The sequence below is a fragment of the Galeopterus variegatus genome, unplaced genomic scaffold (genome assembly GCF_000696425.1).
Source record: "Galeopterus variegatus unplaced genomic scaffold, G_variegatus-3.0.2 Scaffold743, whole genome shotgun sequence".
Classification (NCBI taxonomy): domain Eukaryota; kingdom Metazoa; phylum Chordata; class Mammalia; order Dermoptera; family Cynocephalidae; genus Galeopterus; species Galeopterus variegatus.
In genome coordinates, this window is record NW_007726854.1 from 48662 (window position 1) to 61566 (window position 12905).

General features: G+C 39.9%; 1 protein-coding gene across 1 annotated transcript in view; it reads left to right on the forward strand.

Annotated features, from left to right (window-relative positions):
• COL6A6 (collagen, type VI, alpha 6) overlaps positions 1-12905 on the forward strand; it is a 66855-nt gene that overhangs the window by 47211 nt on the left and 6739 nt on the right. Inside the window, exons 15-17 of the mRNA XM_008572006.1 lie at positions 2292-2388; positions 5647-6318; positions 8988-9081. Of these exons, the coding sequence (XP_008570228.1) occupies positions 2292-2388; positions 5647-6318; positions 8988-9081 (863 nt within the window). The remainder of the gene's footprint in view (positions 1-2291; positions 2389-5646; positions 6319-8987; positions 9082-12905) is intronic.

Consider the following 12905-nt stretch of genomic DNA (forward strand, 5'->3'; position numbering starts at 1 on the left):
AAAAAAAAAAAAAAAAAAAAAAAAAAAAAAAAAAAAAAAAAAAAAAAAAAACAACAAACGCGGCGGGGGGGGGGGGGGGGGGGAGAGGAAGATTTAACAACCTCGACTTTTTTTTTTTTTTTGAAGCTCTTACAACGAGAAAAAGGAGGGGACACATCTGGGTGGGAGGGGGGGAGAGGGAGGAGGGAGGGAGGTTTTGGTGATGGGACACAATAACTAACTACATTGTATATTGACAAAATAAATTAAAAAAAAAAAAAGAATGGCCATCTGGGTTAATATTTTCTTCTATAATATTCTATGTACAGTGTGAGCAGGAGTCATTATGTTCTAGCAATCATGTGAAAAAGAGTCATTGTATTCTAATGTCAGCTGTAAGCTATGTGGTTCGGGTTAAAGAGTAAGAAAAAAAAAACTTTTACATTTAGAAGTTTAACAAAATAGAGTCACTTCTGTTTAGGCTATTACAAAAGTACAGGTTCCAAAACGGAAGAGTCCCAGACTCCTTGGATTTAGATGAACCCACTATTCACCCCTGTCTTTTCGTAACCTTACCTACCTACTGAACTCAGTCCAGTTTCTGTCTGACCCAGTCAGACACCTGAGGCCTCTAACCGGATCTGATCCTGTTACTTATAGGATCCAGTCTTATCCTGCACCCAGTTCAGTCTAAACATTGATCAGATAAACTCAAACAGCTCAGAACATAAGTTTGTGGAGCTTGAATGGAACAGAGAACTCATCCACTATCCCAGCTGCTGCAAGAGATCAATAAGCACAATTGTCCCAGAGGGTACCTTTGTTTGGTCACCCACTGCTCCCAGGGGTCACTGGAGGTTTACTTGGAATTCTCACTTCTGGCACCAAATTGTTAAAAAAAACTGTAGACAAATTAAATTTAGCAGAATTTAATTGAGTGAAGAACAACTCACGAATCACACAGTCCTCAGAACCAGAAGTGGTTCAGAGAGCTGCACTTTGTAATGTGAGCAGGCAGCATTTGGGGAGGGAAAACAGAAGTGAGGTACAGAAATAGCTTGATTGGTTACAGCTTGGCATTTGCCTCATTTGAACATGTGCTGATCAGTTGGCTGCCTGATATTCACTGAAGCTCAACTTCTGTGATTGCCTGAGACTCAGCTATCTGTTACAAAAGTATACTCCTAAATTAGGCTTTCAGCTAGTTTGTGTACTAACTTAAGTTTTAGTTCATAATGTAAGGACTCAAAGTATAGAGGCATCCTCAGGCCAAATTCAGTTTAGTTTATTGGATCCTCATACCAGCCAGCTGCAAGAAAAAAAATAAGTAAATAACACCATCCCTAGTCTAGTCAGCTTTGATTAGAGAGATGGGGTTATCCCTTATAAATTTGACTGCCGAAGTCCTGCCTCTATGGATTAACTATGGGAAAGAAACTTCCCAGAGAAAGAGGAAAGTCATTGGATTAAGACTGTAGAATTCACAGTGTAAAACTTAAATGTCATCTGACCCTTCTCTTAGGCATTAGATAGGATCATACCTACAATTTTTCTTCAACTGTCACTTATCTCCAAGTCAGTTAACTGTCAAGGTAATTATTCCTGATTATTTAGAGCCTCCTAATCTCCCTGCTCTCTACCTTCAAACTCCCCAGGTGGGTTACTAACAGTGGAGCCAAATGGAAAGGGTTGGGGATTCTTCAGGGAAGAGGGCTGCACTTTAAAGCCAGCTTTAACACTAGTTCATAGTGGAACCTAAAGATAGTTACGTAAAGAGCAGCCTGTGACTTCACATGGTTCTCTGGGGTTTGGGGGATGGGAGGTTTCCAGTCCTCTTCCTTAAATGGCTTTGGTGTCCAGTGTCTTTTAGTCAGTGTCTTTTAACCTTTCTTTGAGCTTCAGTTTCCCCATCTGTAAAATAAGGATGACGAACATAAGAGCTAACTCAGTGGTTTTTTGAGGTAATGGATATGAAAGCGTTCTGTGGTGTTTAATGACCCACATAGCACCCACTCTGTGCCAGTAAGTGCTTTACAATTATGAGCTCATTTGATACGGTACTCCTGTTAGGTAGTAGTATTAGCATTTTACAGATGAGGAAAATGAGAGGCAAAGTAATTTGTCATACAGCTAAAGGGAGAGCATGGGATTTAAACCCAGGCAGTGCTCTTAGCCATGCTGACATGCTGCACCTCCCCATGAGTTCCTTAGAAGAAGCAGTGTTGCCCTCTCCAGATCTCAGTTTTCTGAAAGTCCTAGGAGATTTTTGCAGCCTTACCGCTAAACTGTTCTTTCTCTTCTGCTTCTTGCAGATCGATGACACTGGCATGTTCCAAGTAATAGTGGTTCCCTCTGGGGCTGACTACACACCAGCATTAGAGAAACTCCAGCGGTGCACTTTCTGCTACGGTAAGACCCAACAGAAAAAAGATAATTTGGTCAGGCCTGTTAAACACATTGAGTCACTGTTGGCCGGAGTGGCTGGAACTTGGCAGCAGGGATAAGTATGGCCTTGGGAGGACCTCCCTGGGGATCTGGATGCACCTCGTCACACTGCATCTTCCACAGAAGGAAACTCGGATCTCAGCAAGCAGGGCTCCTCCTATGTATCTCAGCAGGAGGGTTGAATACCAGCCCTGTCTACTTAATGCAGCTTCCAGGAAAATGTAATGATTTTTAGAAAAGCTTAGCCTGTCTCATTGCTAAGTTTTTAATGCTATAAAGTATATTTATGTGTTTTCTAAATCTCAAACATTCACAGCCCAAAGAAATGCATTAAGGCAATTCAGCACCCTCGTATCTGTTTGGGGAGATTTTTTAGTATAGCAGAAGTAGAAAATAACAGAAATTCATGCAAATTCACACAGAAAAGAGGCTTTGACTGAAAATCCTCTTTTTACACTGATAAGAGGACTCTCAAATGTTAATTATCAAATAGGTTTGCAGTGGGGATTTGTTTGCAGTGTTTTATACATAATCTGTAGGTCTAACTAGAAAACTGGACTCTAATCTTCCATTTGAGTGTTCTAATAATTATGAAGACTAGAAGCCTCTGAGATTATTGATGGATGTTATAGATAATATAGCTATCAAGCATTAACTGTAGGCCAGGCACTGTTCTAATCGCTATGCAGAATATAGATGATGGTGACGATGGGAGCTAATACTAAAGCTATTGTGCTTAGTATGTCCCCAGTGCTGTTCTAATCACTTTAAATGAATTACGTCATTCAGTCCTTATTATCATCCTAAAACATTCGTGCTATTATTAGCTCCATTTTACAGATGAGGAAAATGAAGATTAGAGAGATATAATAATTTGTTCAGTGCCTCATAGCCAGATCAAACCCAAGAAGGCTGTCTCTAAACTGCCTGCAGTTTATGAATGACAGAAGTCTCGTTCTTCTGCTCCCTGAAACTCTCCATTTGGGCCTGAAGAAAATGCTTGATTCTTCTCTTTCTCCATGTGTGTCAATGAGATGTGAATGCTTGCCATATAAATGACCTCAGAGGGAGGTGGTGATTCTGTAGGAGAAGTAGGATTTCCGGTCGTCTAACCCCCACTTCTGTCTGTCTTCCCTCTCCTTCCCTCTTATCAATCTCTCTCCTCTCTTTCTCTCTCTTTTGCTCTCACTCTCATGCTCTCGAATGCACGGGGTTGGTTTAGGCATTGGCAACCTTACTCAAAGCAGTTAAAGTGCTAACCGTACTCTGGGAAGATACATCCCACCCTATGTATTCTCAGTTGCACTTTAAACATGTCAGTTGCAACAGTGTGCTGGTATGTTGCACAGTCACAAGTTGCACATGTGTGACTGGGGATAGATTTTGGCTTCATTTCTTGGCTTAAACCCTTGTTTTGTCTCTTAGGCATATAATGGAAGATATTTTGGCTGTCGTTTCTTGCAATTAAAAACCCACAATACTGAGCAAATGGGCAGCCTGCTGTCCTGATTTTGTAAACTGCCTTGCACACAGGTGACCGTCCTGTCCTATGACCATTACACAGAGTCATAAAATTTCACTAAATTTTGGTAAGGGAACCATAACATGTCCAGAGTCACATCTTTACTGACTGCATGAGCAAGAGTAAAGTTAGGAAGTTTGCTGCTTCCCCTAGGATCGGCATTTTGGTCATTAATCTTTCATCTAATGCCTTTTATTAATAGCCCCTGCCTGTAGCTAAGTACCAGCTGTCCACATGCCTGTTATTCCATTTCTCTTTCTTCTCTTTGGTTTTTAAAGAGGCCATTCTCACCTTCAACCATCAACTATTGTTGAAAACCCAGGATTATAGAATGTCATCCCTGGAAGGGATGTCAAGGTGAATCTGGTCCTACCACCTAATTGTACAGAGGAACTGTGCAGAATTGAGGCCCAGTGGTGACTTGGCTAGGAGCATACAGCATGTCTGTTCCTGAGGCAAAAACCAGAACCCAGGCATCCCAGCTGGCAAGCCAAGGGAACTCCCCACTGCTACACTGCATGGCCTCATGTCCAACAATAAAACACTGACTTCATATGTAGAAACTTCTAGAAATACTGATGTGTCCTTTGGCAAAATGATTCTATTCTCCTGGCCTCAGCATCTTCTGTAAAATTAGAAGATTAGGTGACGTCTAAGATCCTTCAATTTTCTTTTTTTTTTTTCCTCTGAATATCCATTGTGGTCAGATTAAATAAAATCCATTCTCTGTTTTTATTACTACTCATTTTTTTGTTTAATGAGATATGCATATTTATTAAGTGACCTCATGTTTTAAGAAATTTCATTAATATGCAATATTTGTATTCATCTATCTAACAAACATGTATTGAACTTTCAACTAATAAGCAGCATGGAGAAACAAAGATAAGGGGTAGCTTTGTCCTTCAGGAGCACACATTGATAGACATTGAGTTATAAACTCTTATTTAAATTGAAATAGAAGATACATTGCTTTTCTCACTCTTATTTTTTAAGCAGATTACTTTTTATTAGTAGAGCAAGGTGAGCATAGTGATATGGGGAATTGGTTTAACCTGTATATTGTCAGTTTGGAGAGCTCAGTAGTTTTTATGTTGTGATACAGTATACCCTTGCATGCATGAGATAAATTGACTACTTCAAACTTTATAAACTTAAAGCACAGCCAAGATTAAACTTCTGTTATAAACAGCCTAATTTGGGCCGGCCCAGTGGCGCACTGGAGAGTGCGCCGCTTGGGAGCGTGGCGGCGCTCCCGCCGAGGGTTTGGATCCCATGTGGAGACCGGTTCCCGCTCACTGGCTGAGCGTGGTGCGGGCACAACACCGAGGGTTGCGATCCCATTGCTGGTCCCCGGTACGGGCGCGACACCGAGGGTTGCGATCCCGTTACCAGTCAGTAAAAAAGACAAAAAGGAATAAACAAACAAACAAACAAAAAAAAAACCAGCCTAATTTTCTAAAGGATGATAGCATTAGTGAATGGAATCCAAGACACAGGCTGGGTATAAAATCTGTACTTTTTGGAGATAGATGCAAACCATGTACTAGGAAATCTTCCTGTTGTTGACACTAAAGTCCTTTAGAAAATATTTTAGCATCAAACACAATGCAGTTTCCAAATGTTAAAATATTTGAGATGCTATCTTTCCTTTTCTGTCCATTTCTGCATAGTAACCCTAAGTGACTTTTGGTTCACAGATGTATGCAGACCAGATGCTTCTTGCGAGGAAGCCAGACCACCCCCTGTGCAGTCTTACATAGATGCTGCTTTCCTTCTGGATGGCTCCCGGAATGTGGGAAGTACTGACTTTGAAGACATAAGAGGCTTCCTGGGAGCACTATTAGATCATTTTGAAATCACCCCTGAGCCCGAGACCTCTGTCACTGGAGACCGGGTGGCCCTACTGAGCCATGCTCCCCCTGACTTCCTTCCCAACACTCAGAAGAGTCCTGTTAGAACCGAGTTCAACCTTACCACCTACAGCAGTAAGCGCCTCATGAAGAGGCATGTGGAAGAATCAGTTCAACAGCTAAATGGAGACGCTTTTATTGGTCATGCCTTACAGTGGACTCTGGACAATGTCTTTTTAAGTACACCGAACCTGAGAAAAAACAAAGTCATATTTGTAATATCTGCTGGGGAAACCAATCACTTGGATGGGGAAACCTTAAAGAAAGAATCCTTGCGAGCCAAATGTCAGGGCTATGCCGTATTTGTGTTTTCCCTTGGTGCTGCTTGGAATGACCAGGAACTGGAAGATTTAGCCAGCTACCCTTTGGATCACCACTTGATCCAGCTTGGCCGAATTCATAAACCTGACCACAGATATGGTGTGAAGTTTGTGAAATCCTTTATAAATTCAATCAGGCGTAAGTCATAAAAGTTTATTCTTTATGTACATTAAGAGTATACTTGGTATTCTCCCCCAAAAGGCTGATGAGCTGATATGGATTTCTGGAAACCTCTTGTCTGTCTTCAAGGGCACTGCAGGTCAGAAAAGAAAATATGTAATGATGGACGAGAGAAAATCTCTGATTCCTAAGCATTTAATTTCCTGGCTCATCTTTTTTATGCCTTTGGTTCCTATGGAGAAGCAATCATAACAAGCAGCTGTTCCCACATCTGTCTACATGGAGCAGTATAGTGTGGGGGTGTGATATCACAGCCTGGACTTCAGCTACAAAACAAACCCTTGCCATGAAACATTATCACACGGTCCTTTGATGGAAAGTTTTATCAGTTAACGCACCAAAAGAGAGAGCCAAAGAAAAACAGTTCTTGGCCTTGCTTTTACAAGGTCTGAAGACAGAGTTTGAAGTGTTAGGAGGTACCATTTTACCTGTCAGAATGAAAGATACAGCCTTACAAAACTTTCTTAGCCTTGTTAATAACTTTTTACGATGCCGGTAATTAGTGTAACTGGTGCCCATAAAAAACACAGGCTGTTTTTCTTGGAGTGAGATTGCCTTGAAAATGTGCAATCCATTTCGAATGCAACAGGATGGATACAAAGAAGCTGTGTTCTGCTGTAATGCTGAAGGTTTAAAAGCACTTGGTAGAATTTCTTAAAGTTTTCATGGTGAAGGATCCCTTGGAGTCCAAATACAGGAAAGTGAACACACAGGCTAAGGAGTATCTAGTGTTGCTCAAGTGAGGTCCTGATTGTGTCTCAAACTTGTCACTGATATTACATTGTGAGACCAGTTAAGGATGTGAAGACACTGACTAATCGGTGCAGGGTGAGGCCTGAGGAGCTTTGGAAATTGTTGATGGGGGTGATGTTATGTCCTCTGGTCCTCTGCTATTCAGAGTGTGAGTCTAGGACCAGCAGTACCAGCATCACCTGGGAGCTTATTAGAAATGCAGAACCTCAGGCCCCACCCCAGACATTCTGAACCAGAATCTGCATTTTGTCAAGACCTCCCAGGTGATTCCTATGCACATTATGGTTGAAGAAACACTGGTATGGGAGCAATAAACCTCCAGAATGAAATTTGTGTAGATGTATTCTGAAATAGGAACCCAAAAGAAGAGCCAGAAAAAAAGAAAAAAAAATGGGAGTTAGGGACCATTCTGAAGGAAGTAATCAGAAGGTATTCGTAAGGGTAAAAAAAGAGAACACCTTGAAAGACTGATAAATTTGAAAAGAAACGCTCTTTATGAGACAAGAAGTTGGAAGTTTTAAGATGGAATTTCCTTCCCCAGCCCCCGCAAAATTCTTGGTGGTGTTTCATGGTAATCAGTCAAATTATATGACTAGACAAATGGCGCTACCCCCACACCCTCACCAAGGAAAGGGGAAGAGATGTTTTAAGAAAAAAGTACTTAGTGTACATGAGCTACAGTGCTTTTGGAAAACTATGTCCATGATGCAGTTATACCCTACTTTCCTGGAACTTAGATATCTAGAAATCTCCAATCTTTAAAATGTGGCTGTAAAAGTAAAAAAAGAAAAAAAGCCTTTGACATATTCAAGTCTACCTACGTAATTCCACAGCAGGCCCACAGACTCACTCACCCGTTCAACGTTAAATGTATTGATTAGGCCCCGACTCTGAGCCACTCACTGTCCAGGGGCTGGGGATCTAGGAGTAATCAAAACAGACTCGGTCACTGCCCTTCTGGAACTTGTAATCTATCCCCTTTTCTAAGTCTTTGTGACTCTTATTTAACATTCTGCTGAAATAAGAGTTGGCTATCAAGCACAGTCCATGTCAGAATCAACACATTTTCCGAGAGAAGCAAAACTGCAGACAATCTGATACTTAGAGTTAAGACAGATAAAAAAGTAACCATCCAATGCATAATAAGGGTAGCATCACAGTCTTAGGCCATTCAGTGTAGAGTGCACAGCCCTGCCTACAATAGCAGTTCTGGAGATGAGCCATATCATAGCCAAGGACAAACTTGCTACTTATAACCCTGGATCACCAGAAGGAAAAATGTGTTTAACAATCTGATTCAGTGCTTTAAGGAAATATATTTTTAAAAGTTTCCCATCAAAAGGGGCTTTAAAATTTTTAAATAGTATAAGAAGAGGCATGCTTTATTGTTATGAAAAATTAATACGTTTCCAAATGAAATGAGCCACTAATGAATTAAACCTAAGATGGCACTGATGTTACGTTGTTGATGGTTGATACAAAGACCATAAAAGAAATGTCTTTTTCCCTTTGCATTTTGATATTCCAAAGGAGCAAATAAAAAATAACTATTCTGATTAGTTGATACCAATCAAAGGCCAGCCCATTAGGAATGGCTTATGGTATCTCCTCTAATGGTTGACCGACTTCAGCAGCGAAGGGCATCTTCTTGAAAAGTTAATTGAATTCACCTGTAAGTTTAGAGGAGATGTATTTTCTAAACTCAGTTTTAGAGATTCCCTTGAGAAATCTGCTTTTCTTCCATTAGACTCTTTTAGCTGGGATTTCTCTTTGATGGATATTGAAAACAGTGAGGTAGCACTGTGTCCAGAGCAGACTGCAGTAATGCTAACAGCTATGAATAAGAGATTCATCACAGACTTTTCTCTTCCTAGGTGCAATCAACAGATATCCACCAATAAACTTCAGAACAAAATGCAATAGACTCAGCTCTACAGATCCAGAGCAGCCCACACGACAATCTCGAAGGTATTTCTGCTTGATATTACTTGATAAATGAATATGCACCCCCTTCCTCCTTATCATTTCCGCCTCCTTTTCTTCCTCTTCCCCCTCTATCTTATTTTAACAAAAATCTATTAGCACATAATATTAAAATATAATTTGGTGGAACAAGAGATAATTTTTTAAAAATATCAGGATGATCTGAAAAACAACCAGAGGATTTTTTTAAATGTAAAGTCTGTTGAAACACACAATGTGGGACGCTCCAGTGGCAATGAGCATACCTAATGCCCAGATCTTGGTTTCTGAATACCATCCCCATTAAAAGGAACTAGTGTTTCTTGGAGAAATGCCTAATTCTAGGCTGCAGCAGGGAAGGTACAATGTTAGCCTGAAGCAAGTTGTTATGCCAGAAAGCAAGAACATTATTAAAAAACTAAGTGTCATGTCAGAACAAAATAATTGTCTTGAAAAGATTCTCACTGGCCTAATTTTGGGTAATTTGAACATCAGAAAGAATAATGATGGTAATGAATGATAACACATTAATTTTTTTAAATCAACAAGTCTATATAGATAGCCAAAAAGGAGGGAAAGGGAGGCAAAGCTTTTCTTTCCATGAGAATTCTAGCTAATAAATGTAGAAGAGGTGGTAGTTCTTGCTAGAAATGTTTGACCCAAGCCTAATAATGGTGAAGCCATTAGATAATTCCAGAATGGGGAATGTTCACTTCACCTATACTTTTCCTAGGTTTCATGTCATGAAGAATAGACAAATATGGGGTACTGTTCTAGAATGGGAGAGCTAAAGAGACAAAACAGCCAAATATAACTGTGTGAACCTTGATTGGATCCAAGATCAGGAAAAAAAAAGTAGCTGATATAAATGACATTTGGGGAACAATTGGGGAAATTTGAGTATGAACAATACGTTGAATGATATTACTGAATTGCTGTGGATTTCCTTGTGTGTGGTAACAGTATTATGTTTATATAAGAGAATGCCCTTGTTCTCGAGACAGGTGTGCTGAAGTATTTAAAAGTAACATGCATGATGGTTGCAGCTTACTTTCAGGTGGTTTTCCTAAAGGCAAGTAGGATGGTGTGGGTGTGTCTATATATGTATGTGTGTGTATATGTGTGCACAGGTATGCACACATATCCATATATAGATATACAAATACACATAAATGGAAATAGCAAGATGGCAACAGCTGGAGAACTAGGTGAAAAGTACACAGGTATTTGTGGTTCTGTTCTTATTTTCTGTGAATTTCACAAAATAGAAGCTCATAAAACTCAATGGAGGATTAAACAAAGTAAAAGATGCATCTGAGGGAAACACAATGAACCAGAAAAAAAGCAGAAGAAATAACTCAGAATGCAGAGATGATAAATGTAAGAGATTTGGAGATGGAATGGAAAGATCTAACCTATATCTAATTGGTATTCTAGAAAGACAAAATAGAAATAATAAATGAGAGTCAATGTTCAAAGACAAAACGGGATGATCATTTTCCTGAACTTATGACAGACATGAATTTACAGGTGAAGAAAAGGCAAGACATAACAGGCAGGATAAATAAAAAGAATGCAACAGTTAGACATGGTATAGGGAAATGCAGAACACCAAGACAAAGAAAACTTAACATCAGCCAAAGAGAAACACCAGATCATCTACACAACAACTATAATTAGGCTGGCAGCTGAATTGTCAACAGCAACAGTGGAGGCCAGAAAACTATTGAGTGTCTTTAAAGTAGTGGAAGAAAATTTTTGTCAACTTAGAAAAATTGTTCAAAAACAGTGGTAAAAAAAGACAATTAACGTTAAAAAAAAAATAGTTTACCACAAAAAGGTCTTTACTCAAGGAACTTCTAAAGTATATAGTTTATTTCAAGGAAAATACAAATGACCACAGAAGGAAGGAATGAGGTGCAAGAAATAACAGTGAATGATGAAATTTGTCAATATTTAGGTAAATCTAAATAGATATATTTTTAAATAATACTAATATCTAACTTGTGGGGTAACAAAACTGTACTTGTTAACAAAGCTATGAAAATAGAACATGTGCCACCTGCTGGTTTTAACAGAAGAAAAAGAGTTGTACTAGGACTATAAATATTAATATTTTTGATTTATTATTTAAATGAGAAAACACTTTAAACAACAAAATAATATTTTGTTATTAAAAACAATGAAGTCTTGGGCTGGCCCGTGGCGCACTAGGGAGAATGCAGCGCTGGGAGCGCAGCAGCGCTCCCGCTGCGGGTTCAGATCCTATATAGGGATGGCCGGCGGCACTCACTGGCTAAGCGCAGTGCAGCTGGTCACAAAAAAGACAAAAAAAAAAAAAAAGAAGTCTTGAGCTTTAAGGAAAAAGTGGTGGTGCCAGAAAAGGAGACAATAATAACATAAGTCACTGGGAGGTAGATGGAGTTAAAGGGTTTTAGAAACTTGTATTAATCTGGCTGGAGGTTAGGCTCTTGAAAAACTTTAGACTCTTCTTAAAAATGCATTAAATATTTTGAAAGCATACATGAAAAACAAAAATAGAAAGTACCTAACTACCAAAAATATAATGAGAGAAAATGGAATAAAACCAAAAACAACGTAATAAATATTTTTAAATAAAAAGCCAAGAAAGGAAAAAATATTTTTTTAAAAAAAAGGCAAGAAAGGACAAGTAGAAGGCACAAAATGAGATAGCAGAAACATGCCCATCTAAAGATATCGGTCATCACAATAAAAATACATACACTAAATATGCCAGTTTTAATCAGAGATTGATGGATTTGATTTGAAAAACAAAATAAAATCCAGCTTTAACTGTTTTCAAGAGACACAACATAAGGAAATGGAAAGGTTGAAAATAAAGTGATGGGAAAAAATACCAGGTGGTTTCTGGTCATGATGGTGGAATACACGGTCCCCAGCGTCACTCTCTCCCACAAATCAACCAATTTACAACTAAAAAAAAAAAAAAAAAAAAAAAGCAATGACAGCCAAGCTGGGGCTGCTGGAGCTCAAGGGAAGAGGAGGAGAGATCTATGGAGTGCATGAAGGTGGGAGAAACCACGATGAGAGAAAGAAAGAACTGCTCCAGCCATTTCAAATGCTGGCCACCTCAAAGCTGGCCCTGGTGAGCACTTGGAGCAAGAGCTGGCAAAAGCCACTGCTGTGTCCTTCCTATAAAGTTGCTTGGAGGAGCAGGGGAGAAGAGGGCCTTGGTGGCCCCCAGGCCAGCAAGACTACTAACAGTGTTCCCGTGGACCACATAGGAGCAAGAAGCCACAACAACTGAAAAAAAGGAGCCACACAGAGGCCAGTGAGTCGTCACAAGGGACCGGTGCAAGTCCTGTCCCATGGGAAGTGTTTGGAGTGTGGGGGTTGGGGGAGACAGGCCCATCGGGATAACACTGGGGCACAGCAAGGACAGCTGATCTGCTCCCCAATCAGCACAGGACGACTCCGTGGAGACTGGTCAGGAATATACAACTGCAGGGGGTGCAGTTTTCTGAAAAGATTCAGGCCCAGACCAGAGTTTCTACACAACCCAGGTGTATTGGACCTCACAAGACCCAGAAGTGCTTAAAAGGTGAACAATTGTAACCTGAGCTGCATAAAAAGCCTTCCCCAGGGAATCAGCAGCAAAGCAGCAATTTAGCTCAACCACAGGATGGTCCTGTAGTGCTGGTCCCCACAGGAAGTTTCCCCATTGTAGAAATAAGCAAAAGGTGACAGATTAGTTCCAGTGCAGAGTTTAAGTGGTGGGAACAGTGAATAATACAACACGGAACTGAAAGAAAAAACAAAATATCCACACATCAGAGACAAAGTTCCTC